Source organism: Stegostoma tigrinum, chromosome 28, assembly GCF_030684315.1.
Source record: "Stegostoma tigrinum isolate sSteTig4 chromosome 28, sSteTig4.hap1, whole genome shotgun sequence".
Taxonomy (NCBI): Eukaryota; Metazoa; Chordata; class Chondrichthyes; order Orectolobiformes; family Stegostomatidae; genus Stegostoma; species Stegostoma tigrinum.
In genome coordinates, this window is record NC_081381.1 from 43,430,347 (window position 1) to 43,455,421 (window position 25,075).

At 38.3% G+C, this 25,075-nt stretch overlaps 1 protein-coding gene across 19 annotated transcripts in view; it reads right to left on the minus strand.

Moving 5' to 3' along the window:
• Positions 1–11,178: 11,178 nt before the first annotated feature.
• LOC125466588 (eukaryotic translation initiation factor 4 gamma 3-like) overlaps positions 11,179–25,075 on the minus strand; it is a 327,506-nt gene continuing 313,609 nt past the window's right edge. For all 19 annotated transcript variants that reach the window (XM_048561256.2, XM_059655645.1, XM_048561270.2 and 16 more), the window contains 4 exons: positions 22,608–22,754; positions 19,633–19,714; positions 17,236–17,382; positions 11,179–13,844 (listed from right to left, as the gene is read on the minus strand). In XM_048561256.2, the coding sequence (XP_048417213.1) occupies positions 13,663–13,844; positions 17,236–17,382; positions 19,633–19,714; positions 22,608–22,754 (558 nt within the window). In that variant the 3' untranslated portion in view covers positions 11,179–13,662. The remainder of the gene's footprint in view (positions 13,845–17,235; positions 17,383–19,632; positions 19,715–22,607; positions 22,755–25,075) is intronic.

Genomic DNA, 25,075 nt, shown 5'->3' on the forward strand with positions numbered 1-25,075 from the left:
TGCCCCTCATCCGGATGGTGGAGGGTTATTGTCACTTACACCAACTCGGCCATTAAGGGTGTACTCGCCCCGCAGAAGATGGTTTTCGACGAGGACTGCTGACATCCTCACCCCTCACAAAGATGGCTACTGAGGTCCGCTGCTCATCGCACAAACGTAACTGTTTTGGGCATTTTGCCCCGCACAAAAATGGCGTTCTATTTTCAAATTTCAAATATCCTTGCCTCCGATTTTGTGTTTAAAAATTAAAAGAAAATTGCTTTTTGGACACCGAAAAGTGACCTCTTCCAGGTGAGCGGTTTAAAGATGAACGACAAATACAGACCAAGTGTTTTGGAAATGCCGAGTTTTTAAATTTTCAAACAAAATAAACGAAGGGATTGGCTCAAATTGACTTTAATAACTGCCGATATTTAGTGAAGAGAATCACTGTCTCCTACAACCAATGCACTCTTCAATTTTCAGTACAACATTCGATAAGAAAATATTAACTTCATTAAATACTCTTGTTTCATTGATTCTCCACCCCACCCATTTCAATGAGATTCAGAAGGCAACAGGAACAAGGAGGTAGGGTCTGTTCATTGTCAGCATCTCTCCCTCCAACAAGCAGCTTCCGACCTATCAACTCACCCAGTTTACATTTAAAACATCCAATTAAACGGCTACCACGTCAACAATTTTTCAGGTAACGTGGAACATTAAAATCACCTTTAAGGATGTGATTTACAGTGCAAAAGAATGGGCTGCTATGGTAGGGTGTACATAAGGCAGAGGTTTTAAAATCAGTTTAAACCTAGCAAAGGTAGTTAAAATAAGTTTGTAAAATCTGATTAAATAGAATCAATAACTCACTCAACGCCTTGGAGACAGAAAGGACTTGCAGATGCTGGAAACTAGAGTCAAAAAATGTGCAGCTGGAAAAGTAAAGCAGCCAAGTAGCAGCGAAGACTTTCCGGCTCCGCCGATGCTGTCTGACCTGCTGTGCTCTTCCATCTCCACATGTTTTTTGACTCACCAGTTGCATTCGTTCTGATGGAGGTAATGAACAAGCTGCTGTTTTCAAAGAAAGCTATTCCGTCTCCATTAAGAATGAAAAGCATTATGGAGAGAATTACGTGCACGTGCTTGACATGTTAATTAGTTTCGTAAATGTATACAGTTTTAACAAAATGCATGTGATGTCTCTGGACAATAAATGCTGTTTGAGCCAGTAACAATTAAATTGCCCTTCAGGTGATGAGCTGTAGTCTGTTTGGAGTAAATACACCTATCCGAAGGAATCATAAGGTTTTGATGCAATAATATTGAGGGACTAATAATATATTTCCAAGTTAGGATGGGGAGTGGCTTGGAAGGTGAACTTGTGCTGCTCTCGTGCGCCTGTCATCTTAGTGAATTTTCACCATGCATCTTGTAGATGGTACACACTACTGCTGCGACTGTTATGGATGTTGTGTTAACAAAAGCAAGTTTCTTTGTCCTGGATGGCGTCAAGCTTCTTGAGTATTGTTGGAGCTGCACACCAGTCAGGCAAGTGAGGGGTATTCCATCATTGTCTTCACTTGCCCCTTGTCGAGGGGCTTTGAGGAGGTAGGAGGTGAGTCACTCAATACAGGATTTCAAGCCTCTGAATACTGCGTTCACGACCAGCTCAGAGGGCTAATACAGTTTACTTTCTAGTTAATGGTTACCCCCCCACTCCCAAACCTCCACGAGAGATTCAGCAAATTATAACACAATTGCATGTCAACAGGCAATAGTTAGATTTTTTGCTTGTTGGAGATGATCATTCGTCCCTAACAAGTGCAGACAGAATTTATAGCCAGAATTAGAGGAAGCTTGAGGTTGTAATTTTCCTTAGCTAAATCTGTCAACTCTTGAAAGGTTTTAGTATTACCTCAACCACGTTAGGGGCATTTAAACAGTCCTTAGATAAGCATATGGATGATGATGGGATAATGTAAGGGGAGAGGTTTAGATTAGTTCACACGTCGGCGCAACATTGAGGGCCGAAGGGCCTGTTCTGCGCTGTATTGTTCGGGTCTCCTTGCATTTGGCCATGGACAGCTTCATAGCTAAGGAGTTATGAATAATACTGAACATTGTGTAATCATTAGTGAACATTCCCAATACTGACCTTATGAAGGGATGGTCAGTAATGAAGCAACTAATAATGGTTAGACCAAGGACATTATCCTGAGAAACTCCTGTAGAAATGACCTCCATCTTCCTCTGAGCCAAGTATGACTATTCTCCCCAATTCCCATTGACTCCAGTTTTGCTAGGGTTCCTTAATGTGAAACCCTGTCAAATGCAATCTTAATGTCAAAGGCAGTCACTCTGACCTCCCCTCCAGAATTCCACTGTTTTTGCCCATACTTAAATCAAAGTTGCAAAAAAGGCAGCAGCAGCGTGACCCTAGCTGGGCTGAACTGAACATCATTGAACAGATTACTGCAAATCAAGTGCCATTTGATCAGGAATAGGCTGATAGAATTGATCAGCTTAAGATCAGTACAGCTTTCTATGTACAGGACTTATCTGGGCAATACTTTACATGATGCCACTGCTGTAGCGATACTGGAACAGCTGGTTGGGGCTGCTGCAAATTCTCAAGCACCCATCTTCAGTACTACTACTGGAATGTTAATCAGGGTCCATTGCCTTTGTAATTTCTAGTACCTTTAGCCATTTCTTGCAATATTACACAATGATTTCGTCAGCTGAAAACTGGCATCTGTCATGTTGGGGAACTCTGGAGCAGGCTGGGATAGATCATCACTTGGCACATGGTTGGCGATTGTTGCAAATGCATTTTACACTTATGTATTCAGTTCTCCCATCATTGAGGACAGGTATGTTTATGGAGCCTTGCCTCTGGAAATTTGTTTCATTTTCCACCACAACTCATACTGAACACGGCAGGACTATCAAACTTTGATCTGATCCATTGGTCATGGAATCGCTTAACCCTGCTTATCATTTGCTGCTTATGCAGTTTGGTACACAATTATTTCAGAGATAGTAGGAACTGTAGATGCTGGAGAATCTGTGGTAACAAGATGTGGAGCTGGATGGATGCAGCAGCAGAGGAGCAGGAAAGCTGACATTTTGGGCCTGGACCCTTCTTCAAAAACCAGAAATTTTTCTGAAGAGTCGAGGCCTGAAATGTCAGCTTTCCTGCTTGGCCTGCTCTGTTTATCCAACGCTACACCTTGTTATCTCTGGTACACATTTAGTCCTGTCTTGTTGCTTCTCCAGGTTGACACCTCATATCTAGGTATACCTAGTACTGTTCCAGGAATGTCCTGCATCCTTCATGGAGCTCAGGCTTGACGTTCTGGTAGAGTGGGACATATGTTAGGCCATTAGGTTGTAGATTGTATTCAAGTAAAAATCTGCTGTAACCAGTTTCCCACAGCACATCCTGAATTCCCAGTCTCAAGTTGCTGGATCTGGCATTTGGCAAGCTGATTATCCTTCATGGTGTTCTGAAGCCTTTTCTCAATGTAAAAACTGAACTTTGTCCTCACAAGGACTGTGCGGTGCTCACTCTTAAAAAAACTGTTGTGGACAGAGGCATCTGCAGCAGGCTATTGGTGAGAACATGATCAAGTCCATTTTTCTGTCTAGGCTCCTTCACCAGCAGCTGCAGACTCAGTCAGGCAGCAGTGTCCTTGAGGACACAAAAACATAAGCTGCTGAAAAATCTCAGCAGGTCTGGTAGCATCTGCGGAGAGAAATCAGAGTTGAAGTTTCAGGTCTGGTGACCCTTCTCCAGAACTGATGTTAGTGAGGAAAATAGGAGTTTCATATAGAAGACCAAGGTTGGTTGGGGGGGGGGGGGGTGCGCAAGTGGTCTCTTTCATATACTCTCTCTTAGCCCCACCCCAACCCCACACACACACGGTTCCCTCCACCAACATTCTCTCTCCCCCACTCATACACAGGCGCACACACATAAATCTATGGGGTAAATTTGTATTTCCAGATACATTCTATTTTGTTCAAAAAGCACAACTGGTATAATGTGGTATTTTATAAATTTCTACATTAGAAATAAAACCAGGCTAATTCAAACCAAATCACAAATTCTAAACAAGGGCTCACACCTAACATGCATTGTCTGAATTAACATGTCACCTCTTCTTCAGATTGATAAAACCTTTAATTCTCTCAGGGGCAGTGATCTGAAAGAAATTCAGGGATTTACATATACATATTAATCAATTAAACCCTCCTAACTGATTTAAAATTTAACAATCTTTGGTTCGTTTAATACATTCCCTCTGATATTTTAATTATAAATCTTTTTCACTTCACCTGATAAAGGGTCTTGTGTTTGCAAATAAACCCAATGGATTATAATCTGGTTAACACAGCGTGGAGCTGGAGGAGCACAGCAGGCCAGGCAGCATCAGAGGAGCAGGAAAGCTGATGTTTTGGTTTGGGATTTCTGAAGAAGGGTCATATACTTAAATTCTCTGAACATCTAATCACCAAACTGTAGTTGTGGTAAGTATCTATTTTCAAATTCTCTTTATTCTCAATATTTTAGCAATTGCAACAAAGGTAGATAGGTAGATTACTGGAACTTCAGTACTTTAGGTAAAAGTCTGAGCTTTATTCTTTTAATATACAATGTAAAGTGTACTAATTGCCTTTTTGCATATTTCAATTCATCATTCATTCCACAGTATCTTTGGCCAATTTAAAGTGAACAACATCACAGCTGGAAAACAGATCTTTTAAAAGAAGATTTCAACTGATTCTAAGATGTTCAAAGTGAAGACAACTGGAGAGCAGAACTCAATCCACTCTGACTGAAGTATCTCTAACAGCAAGCCTGCTCCATCATTTTATCATGGGCCATTTGTCACTAAGTCCAAGACATTGTTTAAATTATTTGCTACTTGCATCACCATAAACCACACAAATGAATATACTAAAGCACAGAGAGGACTGGCAGTGAGAATGGAAAGACTATCCAATATAATCTACTTAGATTGTCACACGTTATACCAGTGAAACTTGTAGTAGATTTTCTTCCACATTTCTGAAAACATCTGGAATCTTTCAGCAGTGGAAGAACATTCACTGTATAGTATATCTGAGAAGGCAGCGCCATCCAGTTATTTGACTGGATTAGTAATCCAGGACTCTAGGCAAGGGGTTTGATTCCTACCATTGCAGATGGAGAAATTTTCAACAAAATGTTAGGCTGTTGATCATTGCAAAAACTTTCCTTGTTAACTGATATCCAGAAGGGAAGGAAATCGGCTCCGGCCTACAGCAATGGAGGATCAGCAGTAAGTGTTGACCAAGCCAGGTCTCACCCCATTAAACAGATAAAAACAATCCTGAAAGGTCTCAGACAACTATCTGGTTTAACTTCCCGACTCTTTCATTGCACTCTTCAAAATGAAAAACTACATTCTAAATGGCAGAATCTGTGGAGACAAATTAAAGTTAACATTTTAGCATCAGTGACCCTTCCTTCGCAGACCCAAAACATCAACTCTGATTTCTCTCCACAGGTGCTGCCTGACCTGCTGAGCAATTTGTTTCTGATTTTCAGCATGCACAGTTCATTCATTCATTCCTCCTCCCCCTTCTCTCCACCACCCCACCCACCCACACAAACACAGCTTTTTTGATGCTTTAACATTTCATATTCGATGCTCCTGGAACTTTATTCTTCTCCACTAAGGAGATATTCTTCGGCTCTCAAATGGACTGGGCACTGACGATATAAAATAGGACAATTCCAAATCACTGTTTTGTCATAGAGAACCAAGACAATCTCCATTACACATTGCTCACCTACCAATCTCAGAAATGGTCAATGGCCTCGCGGTATTATTACTGAACTGTTAATCCAGTGACCTGGATAACATTCTGAGAACCAGGTTTGAATCTCGTCACAGCTGATGGTGGAATTTGAATTCAGTAGAATATCTGGAATTAAGAATCTAATGATAACCATGAATCCATTGCCGGTTGTCAGGAAAAACTGTCCTTTAAGGAAGGAAACTGCTATCTTTACTTGGTCTGGCCTACATGCGACTCCAGACCCATAACATAAATGCTGCCTAGCCAGTGATGTCCTCATCCCATTAATGAATTTAAAGTGTTAAACAAGATAAGCATTTAGTCACATTCTAAAAAGTGATCAGATCTCCTATTCCACCAGCCACCCGCCCACTAGCATATTGAGACAGGCTGCTTCACTGCTCCAGGTTCTGTTTCAGATCAAAGAATTAAACTTACCCATAAGGGTATGCGATTGGCAACTATGTCCCTGGTCATGGGGTGGGAGTATAGATTGCTTCCAGTTCTCCAACCAGAATCTTTTATCAGGAGTTCTCTGAACTCAGCTCTATTGTCTACAGTTTGACCTCATGTCAGAGGTTCAGCATGCAAAAACACTGTTTCAAAAGCCGGTAATTGTAGCAAGGTAATTCTGAGAAAGATCTATGCTTGATAAGCCGAGAGAAATAATTATTAACGCATACTAGTCTGTACTGTTCTATTTGTCATTGAATTTACAACATATACTGTCTTTCCCCATTGTTGATGTTTGGTTATATTACACCATTTAAAATTACGTTTTCAAGCAACTTGAGTATCTCAACAATGTGTGATATAAAATAGATCAGGCAGGGACAATAATCACATTTTTAAACCCTGATCAACATCCACTGAACATTATTGAGCTGAAATGGGACAAAAACCGAAATAAGCCTGACTCTGCCATTTCCTAGCAAACCTATGAGTTCAGACCTAAATGAACATGAGCAAATTTAAGAAATGCTATGGAATGTGTCAGATAATAGCACAGCAAAAGCCTGGGGCCTTAATAACCACTTCAGCAAAACAGTGCATCATCTTAACCATGCAATATAATCAGAATAAGCAATGGACAGGAGGGAAATGGTTGTGCGGATTCAATGTCAAACCATATACAAATAGGATTGAGAAGATTCTGAAAGATGAGATTTAAAAACAGAAACTATTTGAATAAGACACCACACTTATCATTGTTCATTTTCTGGACATTAGCAGTTGCTACTAATATCACATCATAGAATGTGTACCGAGCCCAGATTTAATTTTGTGGAAATTTAACAGGCAATTAAAGGTGCAATGCAACAACTTCATAATACTCACAGGAGTACTGAATGTCAAATGCTGTTTTTTGCTATTTGAATAGCAGAGCAGTGCCACTGCTTCTAATTTGGTGAATCTTTGTTCCTTGCAGCAAGTTATTTTGATTTAATTTGTTTATTAACAACATGTATCTGGTTCCTCATTCTTAGAAATAGGCACGTGAAGGTGTAGCGTGGTTGTTAGGACTGTGACAGTGCACTGCTCACCATTTAGAGATCTGCAGTTTCATCGGGTATCAATCTTTTCCACTCCATATAACATTTGCACAAAGATCCTTTTCATGTCTTTTGTATCAACTCAACATGCTCACATGGGGCAGCACGGTGGCTTAGTGGTTAGCACTGCAGCCTCACAGTTCCAGGAACCCGGGTTCGATTCCAGCCTTGGGTAACTGTCTGTGCGGAGTTTGCACATTCTCCCCATGTCTGCATGGGTTTCCTCCGGGTGATCCGGTTTCCTCCCACAGTCCAAAGATGCGCAAACTGATGTGCCCGTAGTGTTCAGGGGTGTGTAGGTTATAGGGGGATGGGCCTGGGTGAGATGCTCCAACAGGCAGCGTGGACTTGTTGGGCCGAAGGGCCTGTTTCCACACTGTAGGGAATATAATCTAATCTAATAATTTACTGTATTACTCTAGTCTGACAAACTCGTTTCCCTTAACCATATAAAGTTTATGAACATTAGGTGTAATGAGGCTTTTATATGCTTGCCTAAAATAGCATGCAAAAAGATCTGTCACCAAAAATCACTGGCCAAATGTCCTAACATCTTTTAATACTTCAGTTGTATTTACAAAAAAAAAACATCCATGCAAGATGCAATGTTGCAGGGTTTAGATTACTTTGGAAAGCAAGATGGAAAGATATTATGGCATGGGACTTCAATAAGGCTAAAACATTACATATCTTAAATTTCTGTAAAGGTCAGTACTAATAATCAAAACAAGGGTTTAAACTATGAACCAATTGCTCACATTTATATTTATCAATGAGTTAAGGGAACTATTATTTTGTGATTAATACTGGTATAACTGTTAAGAATTAGTTTCCCTCTACCTGAGATTGTTGACTTGCTGGCCGAGCTGGCTTGTTTTTGTTCAGATGTTTCATCACCATTCTAGGTGGCATCATCAGTGGAGCCGCTAATGAAGGAATGTTATTCTACTCCATTTGGAATTTATACTGTCTGGTCGTTGACTCACCACAGACCAAAGAATATTAAGTCCAAGCAGTCAAATAACATCGCTTCATTGGAGGCTCCACTGATGATATCACCCAGAATGGTGACAAAACAGCTGAACAAAAACAAGCCAGCTTGGCAAGCAAATCAACAATCCCATCAATCTCATTCACAACCCAAGCTCCAGATTTTTGCCAAATACTTCCCCGTACCTTTCTGGGAAAAACAAAGACCCTTCATAATGATTGCTTTCTTTCCACTCAGAAATTGCACAACAGGATTAAAGCCATGCAACTTCAAGGCAGTAGATTCCCAGGGTTTGGACTAACATGGAAACCATATCAAATTCTGTCAATCAGTAGGAGTGGATAGATGACTGCAGAAAAGAGAAAAGGAGGGAAATGCCATTACCAGATTCCCAGAAGGCCAACATATATACATCAGTTAACTAAAGGAACAGCTGCAGTAATAAGTTACTTCTGATCATAAACTGCAAAAACATAAATAACAACAAATATTACAATAAATCAGATTACATGGGATATTAAAATTTGTTAAATAATAGAATTAAGTTCTGACACTGTGTGGTACATTTCTTTCATTGAAATTAAAGACCCAGAACTCATGATTACACAGGCAGAAATTAGTTATGACTAGAAGTCAAATAAATCCCAAGTACAGCATTAAGCTTCACAGATAACAAATCTGTAAACCTGTGAATACATTAAATAACATATCAGTTTGTAGCATTCATTATTCACAAGGTCAAACAATGCATTTTATGACAAAGCTATGGATAACGTTTGATATAAATGAAGTGCAATACAGAGAATTCTCAATGAATTGGAGGAAAATATGTTGAATAAATCAACGATTTTGAATTAACAACTTAGAAGGGTGCAGAGATGCAAATCACTAAGTGACCAATAACAACATGTTCACTTTGTAAAAACTGGACATGCGACCTCAAGAATGATAATTTGTTTTTACTTGAGTCACAGTTCAAAGTTTTAATTTGGAACTATATTGTGGATGAGCAGAGGAAATTATTACAATGTTATGCAGTAGCATAGAGCACCACAATGAAATGGAGCATGACCATTAAGTATTCTGAACAATTGGTTGCTTGTGGTACTCCTATCACACAGTTAATTGGCTAACTTCACTCACGTTAACACCTCAGGATGAGTTTTTGTCCTCCAATATCAGAGAAACAGTGTAAAATATTCTAACCCATTTCCAAATTGAAGGTGACAGCAGTGGCTTCAACAGCACTAGTCAATACATATGCAACAATGGTGAATTTAGGAATGGGTGTTGCATATACATTAATTTGATGGCTTTCACCAAGGCTAGAGATCTTAAATTCAGCAGGTTATCCAGGAAACATCAAGCAACAGGAGAGATGAAAGAGAATAAAGGGGCAAATGAATGTCCATAGAATTGACTCCTGCTGTCAGGTCGTCGTTGCCCCAGAGTACTGAATGCCATCACAGGAAGGAAGAAAAGAAAATCAAACCCATCAAGGTGATGCCCCTCAAACAAAATTCCTATGTGTGACAAGATTGAATAAAGTTAAATCCTGTCTGTGGGAAAGAGCTTTTAACTTGCAAAGCTGATTTAGATTTGGTCATTTAAAAAAAAATAAACTGATGAGAACTACTGAGTGTGTGAATAAAACTGGTGAGAAGTATTAAGTTAAAAATAATTTCATTACATTTACCAAGTGTGAAAATAAATTCTTTTTGGAGAACATTGTGAAATAACAATCTCATGGTGGAATAATAGGACAAACAGGAAGAACAGAATTCAATAATAATCTATACCTGAAATTTCTGTTACCCCATTGGGGTAAATAAACCTAATCTTTTGCACAGGAATACTTGATTGTGTTCTGGGATTCAGTCAATCCAGTGAGCAATGCTTTTATTATCTTCTTAACAGACAAAAGTAGTTAAAGAAATATTACTGCACAACAAATTGTAGTTCCTTGCATCAAAGCTTTCTTTTAACTATTTGAGCAGGAAAAATTGCTTCAGCAAATGCCTGATGTCCAACTTCGAGGAGGTGGTCATGTTATTCTAATTACACAGGCTAGTTATCCAGTTATCCGTTAATGTTCTGGGAATGAACTCCTCCATGGCAGATGGAGAAAACTGAACGCATAAAATCTGGAATTATAAACTAGCTTAATGACAACCTTGTCAATTGTTATACACACTTATCTGGTTCACTAATGCTCTTCAGGCAAAGTAATCTGCTGTCTAGCTTACATGCAATTCCAAACACTAGATATGTTGTCGAATCTTAATTGGCTCTCTGGGCCATTGCAAATGGCAATCAGTTCAAGGGTGACGAGGAATGGGCAACAAATGCTGGCCTGGCCAGTGACACCCACATCCCACATGAGAATAATTAAAAAAAATCAAATACCCTTAAGGCTTCTTTATTGATTGACTACATTATCATGATCTTAGTGATGCTTCATTTCAAACTTCTTAATAAATCCTTTATTAACTGATAAGCTTCTGACTACTTGAATGATTCAGTAACTATTTTGTTTTTGTTAAGTAACTACAGGTTCATCACCTTTGAGTTGACTGCTGTTAGATTAAGTGTGATTATTAATTTCTATCTGCAATGCTTGAATTTATAGATTGAGCTCTACTGAATATTATGCAAAGATTCTCAGTTGGAATGCAATTTCATCTTAACAGTTTATCAGCACTCGTTTATATACTTTTTCAATGGGTCAGTTTAGTTAGCCCAATTGTTTTCAAACTGTAAACTGCAGGCCAATTAGAGAACACAAGTGCATCACATTGATGAGTCGCTCAATTACAACTTTATAATGGTAAAGGGTTACAATTGACTGAAAAAGATACTGAAGATAATTGAGTACAAATCTGTTTCATACAGTTGGAACATTCATAAAGCACTATTCATGCATTCAGCAGAATTTTTCAGCTCTTTAAACTTAAAAAGGATTTGTATCAAGATCAATTACCTTCCATTTTTAATTATTTAACATGACAAACTACAAAATACACAATTACTTTTTATCTTGATTTGAAAGTGGTATTCCATGCACAACTATGAGAAGTAAGCCACTCAAAGTGATGTTCTAATAAAATAGGTATTCACAGAGCTTTGACATTCCAGCATCTGGTTGGTGATTAAGAATTAGGAGCAGGCTAATTTCATCATTATATACTGAACAAGGCAAACCAACAGCAGTTTAACACTTGTAATGGTCAAGTTTTGACAGCACCATAGTTGATTTTTTTACCAATGTGCACTTGGGCCTGACCAATACTTAGCATAACCCATACAATACAGAATAATTTAGTGCAATAACAAATCTTGAATCAACTAGACAGTCACTGTTCTGCAATGCTCTTCTTGAATCCAAATTTTGGGGTCCTTCAAAATTGTTAGAATGTATATTCAACTCTCGTACCTACTATTTTTGTATTTCTAATTTGTACACAAGATGACTGATAGACACGAGTCTCCATTTTGTTAATACAGCGAATATTATTTATATCCTTACATTGTTATTTACCACTTCCTCAAGTCACATCTCTAGAATAAACCACAGAACAAGAAAATTCAATTGGTTTTGGGTCTGTTCCAGCTTTTTGGATGTGGACACATTTCAATCTATGGTGGATACAGACAGCAATTCAGGTTGATGCTCATCTTGTTACAAATTGAAACAACATAAAATCAGCATTGACACTCGTGGCTCTTAAACCTAGGTTTTAGTGTTCATAAGCCCATCTCATTACATAATGGGGTGATTAGTGAGACATTGTCAAACGAGAACATGACTATTTAACATGTACAGACTTTGAAAACAGGGAAAAAAAATCCAACCCATTATATATTACCAGCCTAGAACTGACTTAATTCAAGTTATGCAGTTATTTAATGGCATCTCAGAGTCTGGAACATTATCTTCATAAGCATTCCAAAAGCCATCTTGCCATTGAAGCAAGTTTTAAAATCATAACTGATCCATATTATGCTAAACTTTTCAAAACCAATTATCAAAGAAAAATGCACAAACTGATACAAGTAAAATCTAGTGTTAGTTTTTGAGACACTGTTTAAATCAAACCAGCAACTCATGAGATAAACCACATAACTTTCAGAAAAGTGCTCTTTCACATGGTAATATCCTCGATTTGCTGTAACTAGCATCAATGGAAGCAGCTTGTGTGAAAGGTTGCATGTTTTTGGAAAACGTACCCCTTTTATATCATATATTCTGACCTCCTTTTCTTTCACAACGAAAGCTCTGACAGGCGTCTAAAACCAATGGTTGAAAGTTTCTAAGGAGAAAGGATCCTCATTTGTGCAGTATTTTTTCAAAAAACTTTCTGCAATATCCCAATAACTGACTAGTGTCAGCCAGCCATTTGATACAACTTGTCACAACAATGGGCATTGAATTATATAATACAATGAGGTAAACAGAGTACAAAAAAAGTCAAACCAGTTTGCAAACTTATGTAGAACCACTCTTGTGATCATGAATTCTCAGATAAACAGTAGTTTGTATTTATTTTTTCAACTTGCACGGTCTGTATTTATTTAGTTTTGAAAGTGAAAAGATAGTAATGAGTCATTTTTTTAAATATTTCTCTTTATGTATTTACAAGCTTTTGAGTAGCTCTATAGTTTGAAAGTATTACAAGCACTTCCTCAAGTTGAATTTTTTTTTGTACAAGTTCTCCATGTTCTGCAGTTCATAATGTACGGCTTGGAAATTCGGGGAGCGTCATCTTCCAGTTGAATGTTATGTACATTTCTAGAGCAAGCTGAAGCAGGCAGGAAGAATTACTGGTACATATTACTACTTTCAGCCATCATTGTTAACCCCCGCCCACATACTAAATTTTGATGCCCTGTATTTGTTTGAAGTGGCATTGTGGGCAAAAGTTTGGGTTGCTTTTCTCTATGTTACATTCTGTTTACAGTAACTGCAAACTCAAATTACATCACTGTTGCAGTTCTAAAAATAAATTAAAGTGTTCAATTTTTTATTTTTTTGCTGCACAGAAAAGTGGAACCATCTGTCCTTTTAAAAATAACAAAAAAGCTTAAAATTTAAAACAAAAATATTTTCTATAAATAATACATTTTTTAGTGCTCCCACCCATGGTTCTTTAACATCACCGCGGCTTTTCTTTACGTGCGTGTACCATAATTTTCATCATGATCGCTGACTGTAGATCCGTGCATATTTGTTGCGATGATTGGCCTTTTTGCACTTTGATTGGCGAAGACATTTTTTGTTTTTTTTTAGTTATCTTCTGACTCTTCCTCAGCTTCTCTTAGCCATGTAAAAAAAGCCGTGACAGATTTTAGCGCTACCCCTTTGCCGCTCTGCTCTGCTGGGTCTTTGCTACTTTCCCATTTGTAGAATGCATCTTCAGATATAACATCCTCATCGTACAAAGTGTCGAAAAACATTCTTAACAAGTCTGTATGAAGGACAGAGATGGAGAAGGAACACAGACTGTTAGTATTGTGTAACACCAAGTAAAACATTTTCTGTCCATATTAAGGGGGAAAACCTGTCATGAAAGGGGAGGACAAGGATGATAGAAAGTTGATGTGGATACTGTCAGTTCTGCTGCAACGCATGTTGCTTTAATGCACTTGAAGAATTTAGACTGCTATTTGTAGAATGCAAACTTTCCTTATATGTATTGGCTATAATGCAATTCCGGCCCCGTTAGTTTTAATGGCGCAGCTATTGTGCGTTTTTTTTATGACACAAGATCGCACAAGAACAGAACTACCACATTAGATTAGAACCAACTGTACAAGGGTTGATATAACAACATTTATATTGAAGCTAAGAACATTTTAAATAAAATGCAGACAATTGCAAGTCTGTGGAATATTTGACTCCAATTAATGACTGAACCAGTGCCCATGACAAGTTTTATTAAGTTAAGACAGGCAATTGAAGAAAAGGAGAATAAAGAAATACAAGAATGGCCATATGTAATTGGGATCACTGTTTGTGCAGAGAGCGCACTCTAGGATGGACTCCTTGGGTTGAGTGACCTCCCTGCATTGCCAGCTAAGACACAATAGTTTCGAACAAAGTAATTTACCAGTTCAATTTTTTATGTTCCAACATACTGGATGCACTTTAGCCTATTCAACTTGAAATTATCTCCCTTCTCTGTGGTAAGAAGAACTGCACAGAAATCAAGATGGGGATTGTAGCCATTTCCCCACCACACAGCCCCAGTCTAACCCAAGAATATGATAGTCACATGCAGCACGCTACCGTCACTTTGGGTCAAGACCTCAGTCATGGAGGTACACAGCACAGAAACAGAGCCTTTGGTCCAACTAGTCCACGCCAACCCTAAACTGATCTGGTTCTAATTGCCTGCATTTGGCCCATATCCCTTGAAACCCTTCCTATTAATGTACCCACCCAGATGCTTTTTAAAGTGTCATAAATGTCACCACCTCCACCACTTCCTCTGGAAGCTTGTTCAAAACATGCACCATCCTCTGCGTGATAAAGATGCCCTGTGTATCCCTTTTAAATTTTTTGCTTCTCACCTGAAATCTATGCTGTCCACTTTTGGAGTCCCCAACCCTGGGGGAAAAAACCTGTGGCTATTCACCCTATCAATGCTCCTCAAGATGCCTCTCTGATGCTCCAGGGAAAAGTCTCAACCTATTCAGACTTTCACTGTAGTTCAAACCCATCAATTATGGCAACATCCTTGTAAATCTTTTCTTAACACCTTTTCTATAGCAGGGAGACCAGAATTGAATGCAGTATTTTAAAAGCAGCCTCAATGTCCTGTACAGCTGCAATATGATGTCCTAACTCCTTATTCAATGCAGCAACCTATGAAGGCAAGCGTGCCAAACGCCTTCTTCACTATCCTGTTGACCTGTGACTATACTTTCTAGGAAATATGCACCTTCACCCCTTGGTGTCTTTGTTCAGTAACTGTTTCTAGGGCACTACCATTAACTATGTAAGTCCTGCCCTGGTTTGCAATACTCCAATGCAACACCTTACATTTATCTAAATTAAACTCATCTGCCACTCCTCAGTCTCCTGGCCCATCTGATCAAGGTCCCTTTGTACTCTGAGGTAATATCCTTGGTTGTCCACAATAATTTGGTGTCATCTGCAAATTACTAACCATACCTCCCATGTTCACATCCAAATCATTTATATAAATAACAAAATGCAGTTGATCCTCACAGCACACTTCTGGTGACAGGCCTTTTGTCTGAAAAAAACCCACTATCAACAGCCTCTGTTTCCTACTTTCAAGCCAACTTAGTATCCATCAAGGTAGCTCCCCCTGTATTCCATGTGTTCTAACCTTGCAAACCAGTCTACAACATAGAATCTTATCAATCGCCTTGCTGAAGACCATTCAGACGTCTACTGCTCTGCTTTTATCAATCTTCTTTGTCACCTCTCCAAAAAACTCAAACAAGCTAATAAGACAAGATTTCCCAAGCACAAAGCCATTCTGACAATCCCTAATCAGTCATTGCTTTACAAATGCATGTAAAACCCTGTCTCTCAAAATCCCCTCGAATAACTTCACCACCACCACCACCGACATCAGGTTCACTGGTCAGTAGCTCCCTGGCTCATTCTTACCACCTTTCTTAAATAATGACACCACATTATCCACCCTCCACTCTTCTGGCTCCTCACCCATGGCTGTCGATGATACAAGTGTCTCAGCAACAGGCCTAGCAATGTGTTTTGGTCTCTGATCAGTTGCCAGTAATTTACCTTTACGCATTTTAAGACATCCAGCACGTCCTCTTCTGAAATACAGACATTTTTCAAGACATCAATGTTTACTTCCCTAAGTTCCCTAGCTTCCATGCCCTTCTTCACAGTATACCGACATGAGATATTAATTTAGTATCTCACCCATCTCCTGTGGTTCCACACATAGCCTTGTTAATCTTTAAAGGGTTCCAATTTCTCCCTAGTTACTTTTTCGTCCTTAATGTATTTGTGGAATCTCTCTGGATTCTCCTTAACCCTATATACCAAAGCTATTTCATATCCCCTTTTAGCTCTCTTGATTTCCCTCGTAAGTATACTCCTACTCCCCTCATACCCCTTGTTCCCATCTAACAAGTCAAGAAAGTCTCTTGGTTTACGTGGCCTGGTATCATGTAATATTGTAGGTTCACCCACTAAACCAGGGAATTCCTTTGTTACTTATGTAAACCAATAAGTTCAAAGAGACATTATGATAGAGAGGAAATATGTTAAAAGTGCCATGTGCACAGAACTAGGCCACTTTCTTTTTTAACAAGTCAAAAATTCAGGAGCTGATGTGCAAATACTTAAAAGGACTGGTAACATAAATCTTCACCTTTCTGTTTGTTGAAGCAGTAGTCCAGTTGTAATACCATTAGACTTGTAGACCAGATCCCCAGACTAATGTTCCAGGGATAGGGTTCAAATCCTACCATGACAGATGGTGAAGTCGGAATTCAATGAAAGAAAAATCATGAATGAAAAGCCAGCTTAATAGTGACTGTGTAAGCTGTGTCAATTGTTGTTTCAAATTAAACTAGAATGCTAGCCTTTCTTGGTCTGGGTTACATTCCAAGTCCACAGTAATGTGGCTGTATCTTAATTGCCTTCTGAGCAATGAGGGATGAACAATAAATACTGCCAGAGCGAGCAACACCCACATCCCATGACAGAATGAAAATGAGCTCTTTGAGGGAATATGTTGTTGGGGATAAGGGCAAGGAATAAAGAGAAAGAAAGGTAGACATGAGACAAGATTGAGTATAACTCAGAATTTAGATTAAACTGCACCAAAAGTTAAGTACAATACTTACTAGGGGGTTGATCAAGTTTTACTATTAATGCTTGTAGTGCATAAAGTGCTTGTAATTCTCTTTCAGTATCGGAGTTAAGGTACTTCAGTAATAATCGCAGTCTCTGCTGTACAACGTTAGCATCCACTCGACTTGGAGCTCCTTCCCCTATGGATAACATTGCAATATTGGAAAAGAAGTCCAACTGTACTGAAGTATCAAAAGCATCTTTAATGCCTTAACTTTAGATGAAATATTAGCATCAATTTAAACTTGATTTTTGCAGAATAGTCTGACCACATAACACATTTCAGAGATATTATGTGCATTGGAATTTTAAAATTGTTTGTTTCATAGTAAGCCTGGATACTACACCTTTCTATAAATTCCAGAGGTTCTTATTTTATCTGCCACTGTGTTTTAAAATATTTGGAGGTGGCGATGGCCTAGTGGTATGATCGCTGGACTGTTAATCCAGAGACCCAGACAACATTCTGGGGACCTGGGTTCGAATCCTGCCACAGAAGATGGTGGAATTTGAATTCAATAAATATCTGGAATTAAGAATCTAATAACGACCATGAAGTCATTGTCGGAAAAACCCATTTGGTTTACTAACTTACTTTAGGGACTAACTTCCTTATCCAGTCTAACTTACATGTGACTCCAGACCCACAGCAATGTGGATGACTCTTAACAGCCCTTTGGGCAATAAATGCTGGCCTAGCCAGTGACGCCAACATCCCATGAATGAAAAAAAAATTAATACATCGAGTTTAAGAGGGAGCAGCACAAACAACTTCGCTCTACTTAATCTTTATTCAAATGCACATCACAAATGCTGGTCCTAGTGGATATAAAGCAGCAATACTGTAATTAATTTTGAATTAAATTAACAGTTTACCTGTTTAAAAACAAGGAAAGCCATCTTTACTTCACCTGTCCTCAGTGATACGTCATTTCAGAGTGAATTCGGAGACAAGTGAAAATGACTTCCCCAGTCAATTCGGGTCAATTATGTTTTTAGGATGGAGACTGATAGATATCGATTAGATAAGGAAGGAAGGATATGAAGCAAACGTAGAGGATCATCCAGGATCTCTTTGAAGGGCAAGCAGATCACGCGGAGACACATCATCCTATGTAAAAAGAATTTACTATTCCCCTAAACATGTAGCAACTGTGCCCCATTTCGTTTTGCCCCAGAGGACCATTTATAATCCACTATTTTTGTCTGACGTTACAGGGACAAATTATCCTATGAAGCCATCGGCCACATACCTCATCCCAAAATGTATAATTACGACTGACAGTATGGACTTTCTCCTCCAAAAGACCATTTACACACTAGGGGAGACATCTGACACCTGGAGGGTCATTGCTGATAACTGCAGCAAGGTTCTTAATTAACAAAGACAGGCATTTAAAAAGTAACTACGAACATACTAATATTGTGCCCTTTTCAAAAAATATTCAGTTACTGAAAATTTAAATGTTCATTCAGCATGTTTTCTATTTCATTCAGCAATTTCTCATTAGGTTGTATTTGTAGACACACTGAAGCAAAATACAATTTGTAATTCTCTTCATAGCCAGATTCCATTCAGTAGACAACACTGACACAGATTAGACAATGTCTGATCCCAAAGTAAGTGGAAAAGTGATGTTACTGGGACACAGTCAACCTACTTATATTAACGCTAAAATATCATCCTTAGATTCGCTTTGTACTGGAGGAATGACAGAGCTATGCAAAATGGCTTTGATGAAATCAGTAGCCCATCATGGAAACCTTTGATCCTCCCATGCTAAAAACTGTCTCTCAGCTTCACTGATTAAGTCTCTTCATTGGAGTATAATAGCACCAGCTATCAGTTACCACTCGCCTCTCAACTGCGATGTAGCAAGACTAGTCAAAACAAATCCTTGGAGCAGTTATAATACATTTCTCAAGCTCAATTAAAAGAAAATGCTCAACTTTTAGAAAGGCATCAAGCATTTATGACCATGATAGCTTATAGTATGGGCTCTGTATTCACCGAGTTACATGACAACAGGAGAAATTTATACAACTTGTTTACTCAAGTCTCCATGTGGTTAGTTACCACTTATAAACTGTCTTCACTGAAATTTAGTGTGGTCCCTCACTTATTATGGCAAACAGTGTCAATGCTCATTTGGCATTTAAACATTTATGATTAACATGGACCTATAGATTTGCACTTACATTTTCTAAACTCCAATTTAAATATTGTTGTGGCATTGTGGTTAATCAAAACATCAAACCATTTTTCTAACGTTTTACATTACATTTGGATTTTTAAAAATGAGACCCCATGAGTTATATAATTCACCAAATGAAAAATAAAGTACACGGTAAACAGGAAAGAACAGAGTCTAAAAGATTGCTGACTCTACCTGTAATAGCTGATCTACAAACTGTAGTCATTAAAGCTCGAAGGAATGTAGACGACCCAACCTGTGATTCATCTAAATTAGCCTAAAAGGGAAAAATAAACACTTTTAGAATTTGACATCAACAGCCTTACTCAAAATACTGAACTTGCGAGAAAAGAGGACAGGGAAGTGTGGTGTCTTGAAGTTGAATTTTGAAGGTTTTTGTCAGTGTTCCATTCAGTTGGTTTGCCATGTTACACTTAGCAACTCAAGGTGGTTTTTTTTATTATTCAATGATGTGGTAATGAGGGAGCAAGTTTAATGCTTAATGAATAAATCAGAACAATTTCAGTAAACAGATTAGTCTATGGAATTCCATCACAAACCATGCTGAAGTAGAATTTGAAATACTTTAAAAAGAGAATTAGGCAGTTGTTTAAAATAAAAATCAAAATATTTGGAGACAAACTAGTGTGGCTTGTGGAGGGGGAAAAAGAAGACCTGTTCCTTCATTATACCTTTCAATGAAGAGAGTTGCACCTCTCATAACATCAGAACATCCAAAATCATTTTGTACCCAATAGTTTGGAAGTCTAGTCACCTGTAATGCTGGTCACACAGCAACCAGTTTGCACTTGTCTGAAACTGAGCAATGGGATCCTTTGGCCCATCTCAGGGGGTAGATGGGACTTCCATTTAAAATAAGTACCAAACATATAATTTCCCTTTGTACAGAACTGGAATGGTAGTCTAGTCATTGTGCTCAAGGCTCCAGAATGGGATTTGAGTCCAGAAATCATTTACAAGTTAAACAGCTCAGAACATAATGAAACTGTTAACAGATGAGTTAATAAATCAATAAAATAAAACTTTTTTAAAAATTGATAAAATGTTAAAAAGGTTATTAGAGTTTACTCCAAAGTCAAATAGCAATGAAATAGATCTAAACTTCAATTGTTTCCACTATGAAATGTGTCTGCACTTTTTCTTTAAATGGTAGATATCTGTATTTGTTCTTGACTAATTAATCAAGGTTCTTGCCAGATTTGTGAACTTAATCAGAAAGTAATGAAAATTTGTCACATCACAATAAATCTTCAACTAATTGATTATTTGTGGTGAGTGAATCACCAGAGAAAACCACACATGGAGAATCAATTTGCCTGACACAGTGTACACTGCTCTCTTTACCGTTTTTTTTTACATCCAAACTCCACTACTATGAAATAAAATGACCAACAGCATATAATATCAGCTAAACTCTTGGAGGGACGGCAGGTTAAATTTATCAGATTCCTGACTAGATGCTGGCATATAGCATGCTATTTAAGTTTATGCATTTTCAAATGAGATATCTTCCTTACGTAAACAAATATTGCTATTGATTTATATATTTAGAGTCATATAGTATGGAAACAGACCCTTTGGTCCAACTAGTCCACACTGAGCACGTTCCCAAACTAAACTCGTCCCACTTCGCCGTGTTTGGCCTCTATCCCTCGAAGCCCTTCCTATTCATGTCCTTATCCAAATATGTTTTAAATGAACAAAAACAAAGTTGCTGGAAAAGCTCAGCAGGTCTGGCAGCATTTGTGAAGGAGAAAACAGAGTTAGCGTTTCGGGTCCAGTGACCCTTCCTCAGAACTGTTGGTGGCTGGGAAAATATCAGTTTATATGCAGAAAATAGGCAGGTGGGTGGGGTAGGGAGTAAACGATAGGATAGAGCCCTCAGAGAGAGAAAGACAGTTGGACAGGCAAAGGAGCTGCTAACGATCAGGCTGGGAGGGTGAATAGTCGTTAATGGGGGCTGTTAGTGACTAACAACAGGGGGTGTGTAATGGCAGGTATGTGGTAACAAGTCCTGGTGTGTGGGTTGGGGGGGGCTGGGACATGGGAGAGTTTAGGCCCTAAAATTATTGAATTCAATATGGAGTCTGGAGGACTGTAGGGTCCCCAAGTGGAAAATGAGGTGTTGTTCCTCCAGCGTGCATTGGGCTTCACTGGAACACTGAAGCAAGCCAGAGACAAGAGATGCTGGTCCAGGAGCTAGGCGATGCACTGAAGTGGGAGGCATGGCAGGCAACTAGTAGTTCAGGGTCTTTTTTGCGAGCAGAATGCAGATGTTCTGCAAAACAATTGCCAAGTCTATGCTTCCTTTCCCCAATGTAGAGGAGACCACACTGTGAGCAGCAAATGCAGTAGACTAAATTCTGGGAAGTGCAGGTGAAGTGTTGCACCTTTTAAATCTTTTAAATGATGTAACTATACCTGCACTATCACTCCCTCTAGTGGTACAATCACACATGAACTATTCTCTGCATATAAGTTGCCCCTCATGTCCTTCCTAAAAACTTTCTTCTCACCTTAAAAATATACCCCTTAGTTTTGAACCCCCTCACCCGATTACTATTCACCTTATCTGTGCTCTTCATGATTTTATAACCCTCTATAAGGTCACCCCTCAACTTCCTACTCTCCAGTGAACAAGGTCCCAGCTTATCTAGCTTATTTTTATGACTTAAGATTCTGGTAAAACATTTCTGAATCCCCTCCAATTTAATAATATCCCTCCTTTAACAGGACAAACAGAACTGTACTCAGTACTCCAGAACAGGCCTCACCAACGTACTATACAACCTCAACATTATATCCCAACTCCGGTACTCAAAGGTCTGAGCAATGAAGGCAAGCATGCTAAACGTCTTTCTGATGATCACATTAATTTTTAAATATGATGCATTAGGCCTGGTAGTTGCTGTATTTAAATATTTATCCGTGATTTGGGAAGAGTAAGCAATGTCATACTACTGCGTCTACAAATGTTAGCTATTACACATCGAAAAGGTTAACAAGACATGAGTACATCATTTCTGAGGGTGATGCTGTTATTTTAATAGCTTCATCAGAAAGCAATTACCCTTGTAAATGGAGCAGTATGATCAATTTTAAAAAATAGCACAAAATGGTTTAATCTTAATTCCAATAACTCAACCTACTTCTACCCAGTCAAAGACTTGCTCATTGCTAGCCCTGTCTTCAATAATAAGCTTTTCTAGCCACTTGTTCAGTTCTTCAGCAGAGAGCTCCATTTTTGAAAGTGCTTCAGTAGGACTAGAAACATCCGATATAGTAAACTCCAATTTCTGCAAAGGAATAACAAAATTAATATTGTCAGTTTAAGTGGAAGAGCTCAGATAACACACATCCCACAACTGTGCAAAATTTTATTCCCTGAAATAATCTCTACACAGGTGACTATTAAATTTGCACTTGGAAATTCAGAATAATTACCAATGACTTCATCTGCCTGGAGATTCACTAAAAACTGAAATTTAGACACAAATGATGGTTAAAAACCATGGCTCTCAAATCTTATTGCCATAGTGGTACATGTGACTGTTGGTGATTCAACAAAGGAATTCAAAAAATGCTGAATGGAAGGTGTCCTGGGTTCTAGAACTGTGAAATTTGAAACATTACATGGTTATTAAGTCACATCAAGAAAAATAAGAGTAAGTCACTCTAGGTTAAGGATGCAAAACATTGATGACTGCTGGAGACCATTTCCTAATCGAGGAAAAAGGCATTCTAATGATTGCTAGAATTACCTAGGTCAGGATGAATCTGAAATTTAATAACGTAAGAAATATAAGGAATTGTAGGATGTAAGGTCCTTCGAGCCTGCACTGCACTCAGTAAGATGTTGCTGCTCTGATCCTGGCTGTTCTCCATAACCCTCAACTCTCAGTTAAAAATTTATCCAACTTGGTTTTGAAACAATTCAATGACTCAACTTCCACAGCTCTCAAGTGTAGAATTCCAAAGATTCATTACCCGGAAAAGAAATTCTTCCTCCTTTCCCTATCAAGTCAGTGATCACTTGCTCAAAAACTATGCATTCTACATTTTCATTACCCAATGAGGGGGAGATATTATTTCAGCATTGACTTTAACAAGCTCCCTTAGCATCTTAGATTGTTTCAATAAGTTCATCTCTTCGTATTCTACATTTCAGAAAGCGTACTGCCAAATCTGCTTTACAATTCTTCAGAGCACAACCTCTTCATTCCAGGAAACAAACAATGTCAACATCCCAAATATGAAGAACAATCAGAATCACAAAAATACAAGAAAACTGGGTAATTATTAAACTTCACCTTCAATGTTATGATGATCCAGCTGATGTTGATAAAGTTCTGTTTAACAGAATAACTAGCAGAAATGAAGAAAAAACAGAATAATCCACTCTACTTACACACAACACTGGCATTTTAAAATTTCACTAATTCCAAAACACTCCATTACAGTATCCAAAGGTTCCTCTTGAACAATACTCACACCAGAGGGAAAAAAGCTCTTCTAGCACCTTCATAAGCTTAAGTTAACATTACTTCAACTCTTGGTCTGGGAAATCTGACCAACACTTCCTGGATCGACATCAGAGTTCAAATGTACTCAACTTCGATAAAACTTCCTGAGGGTTTTATCCAAAAAAATGGAACAATGACTAACTTCTTACTTTGAGATAATTTAGTGTTAACAAATCTAACAATCTTCTCCCTTTCTTAGGAGCACACCTTCATCCAACTTCTTTTGTTTCAGAACTGTCCAAAACTGAAACCTCTCTCTTTCTGAAACTGAGCTACGGGTGTTGCTATTAATCTTCTCTAAGGAATAGGTGTTTCCTACACTTTATGAAAAAAAACACCCAGAAATTTCTCACAGTCCTTGGTGCACAGTTTGAAACACTTCTTATTTACATAAAATTCATTAGGATTGTTTTAAAAGAAATGACCGTGGCTTCAAGACACGTTGAACAATGCAACGTTGCTGAATAAAATCCCATCTAAACAAAGATGCTGTTAGTTTTCAAAGTGATTGTGAGGTTAAATGAATGTTTCAAAATTATACTCAGGAGGGAACCAAAATCGTTTAGTCGAATATCATTTATATTTCATTGTTCTGATAAAGATAATTCATTTTTTAATTGCGTATTCATTCAGAAAGCTGAATGAAACACACTAGTATAAAACAAGTGAACTTTATTTGTAGTACTTGAATGTATATTTGATTTTTTGTCTTGCAAGATTTCTCTTCTCTCTAAGTATTGATTCCATTAAGAGCTAATTTCTTAGATATAGGCCTTGAACTCTCGTACAAACTGTCCTCCTTACACAATTTTCCATCAATGCCAGTAAAAGTGATAGGAGTGGAAATGTTCTGTGATTTTCAACTTCTTTGGCCAGAATAGTTAGATTATTGTAATGTCTTATGCGGTACCACCGATGCTGAGAGTTAACCTTGCAAAGTACCAAACAGTAAAAATAAAGCTCTTGGATCTGAAATGATGATACTGGCTTGCTCCTTTATGCATAAAACCATTGAGAGGTTACTGAAGTTGAAAATTATGTAGAATGCTGGATCTAATAACCTGCAGGCATTCTTTATTCACTGGTATATACAG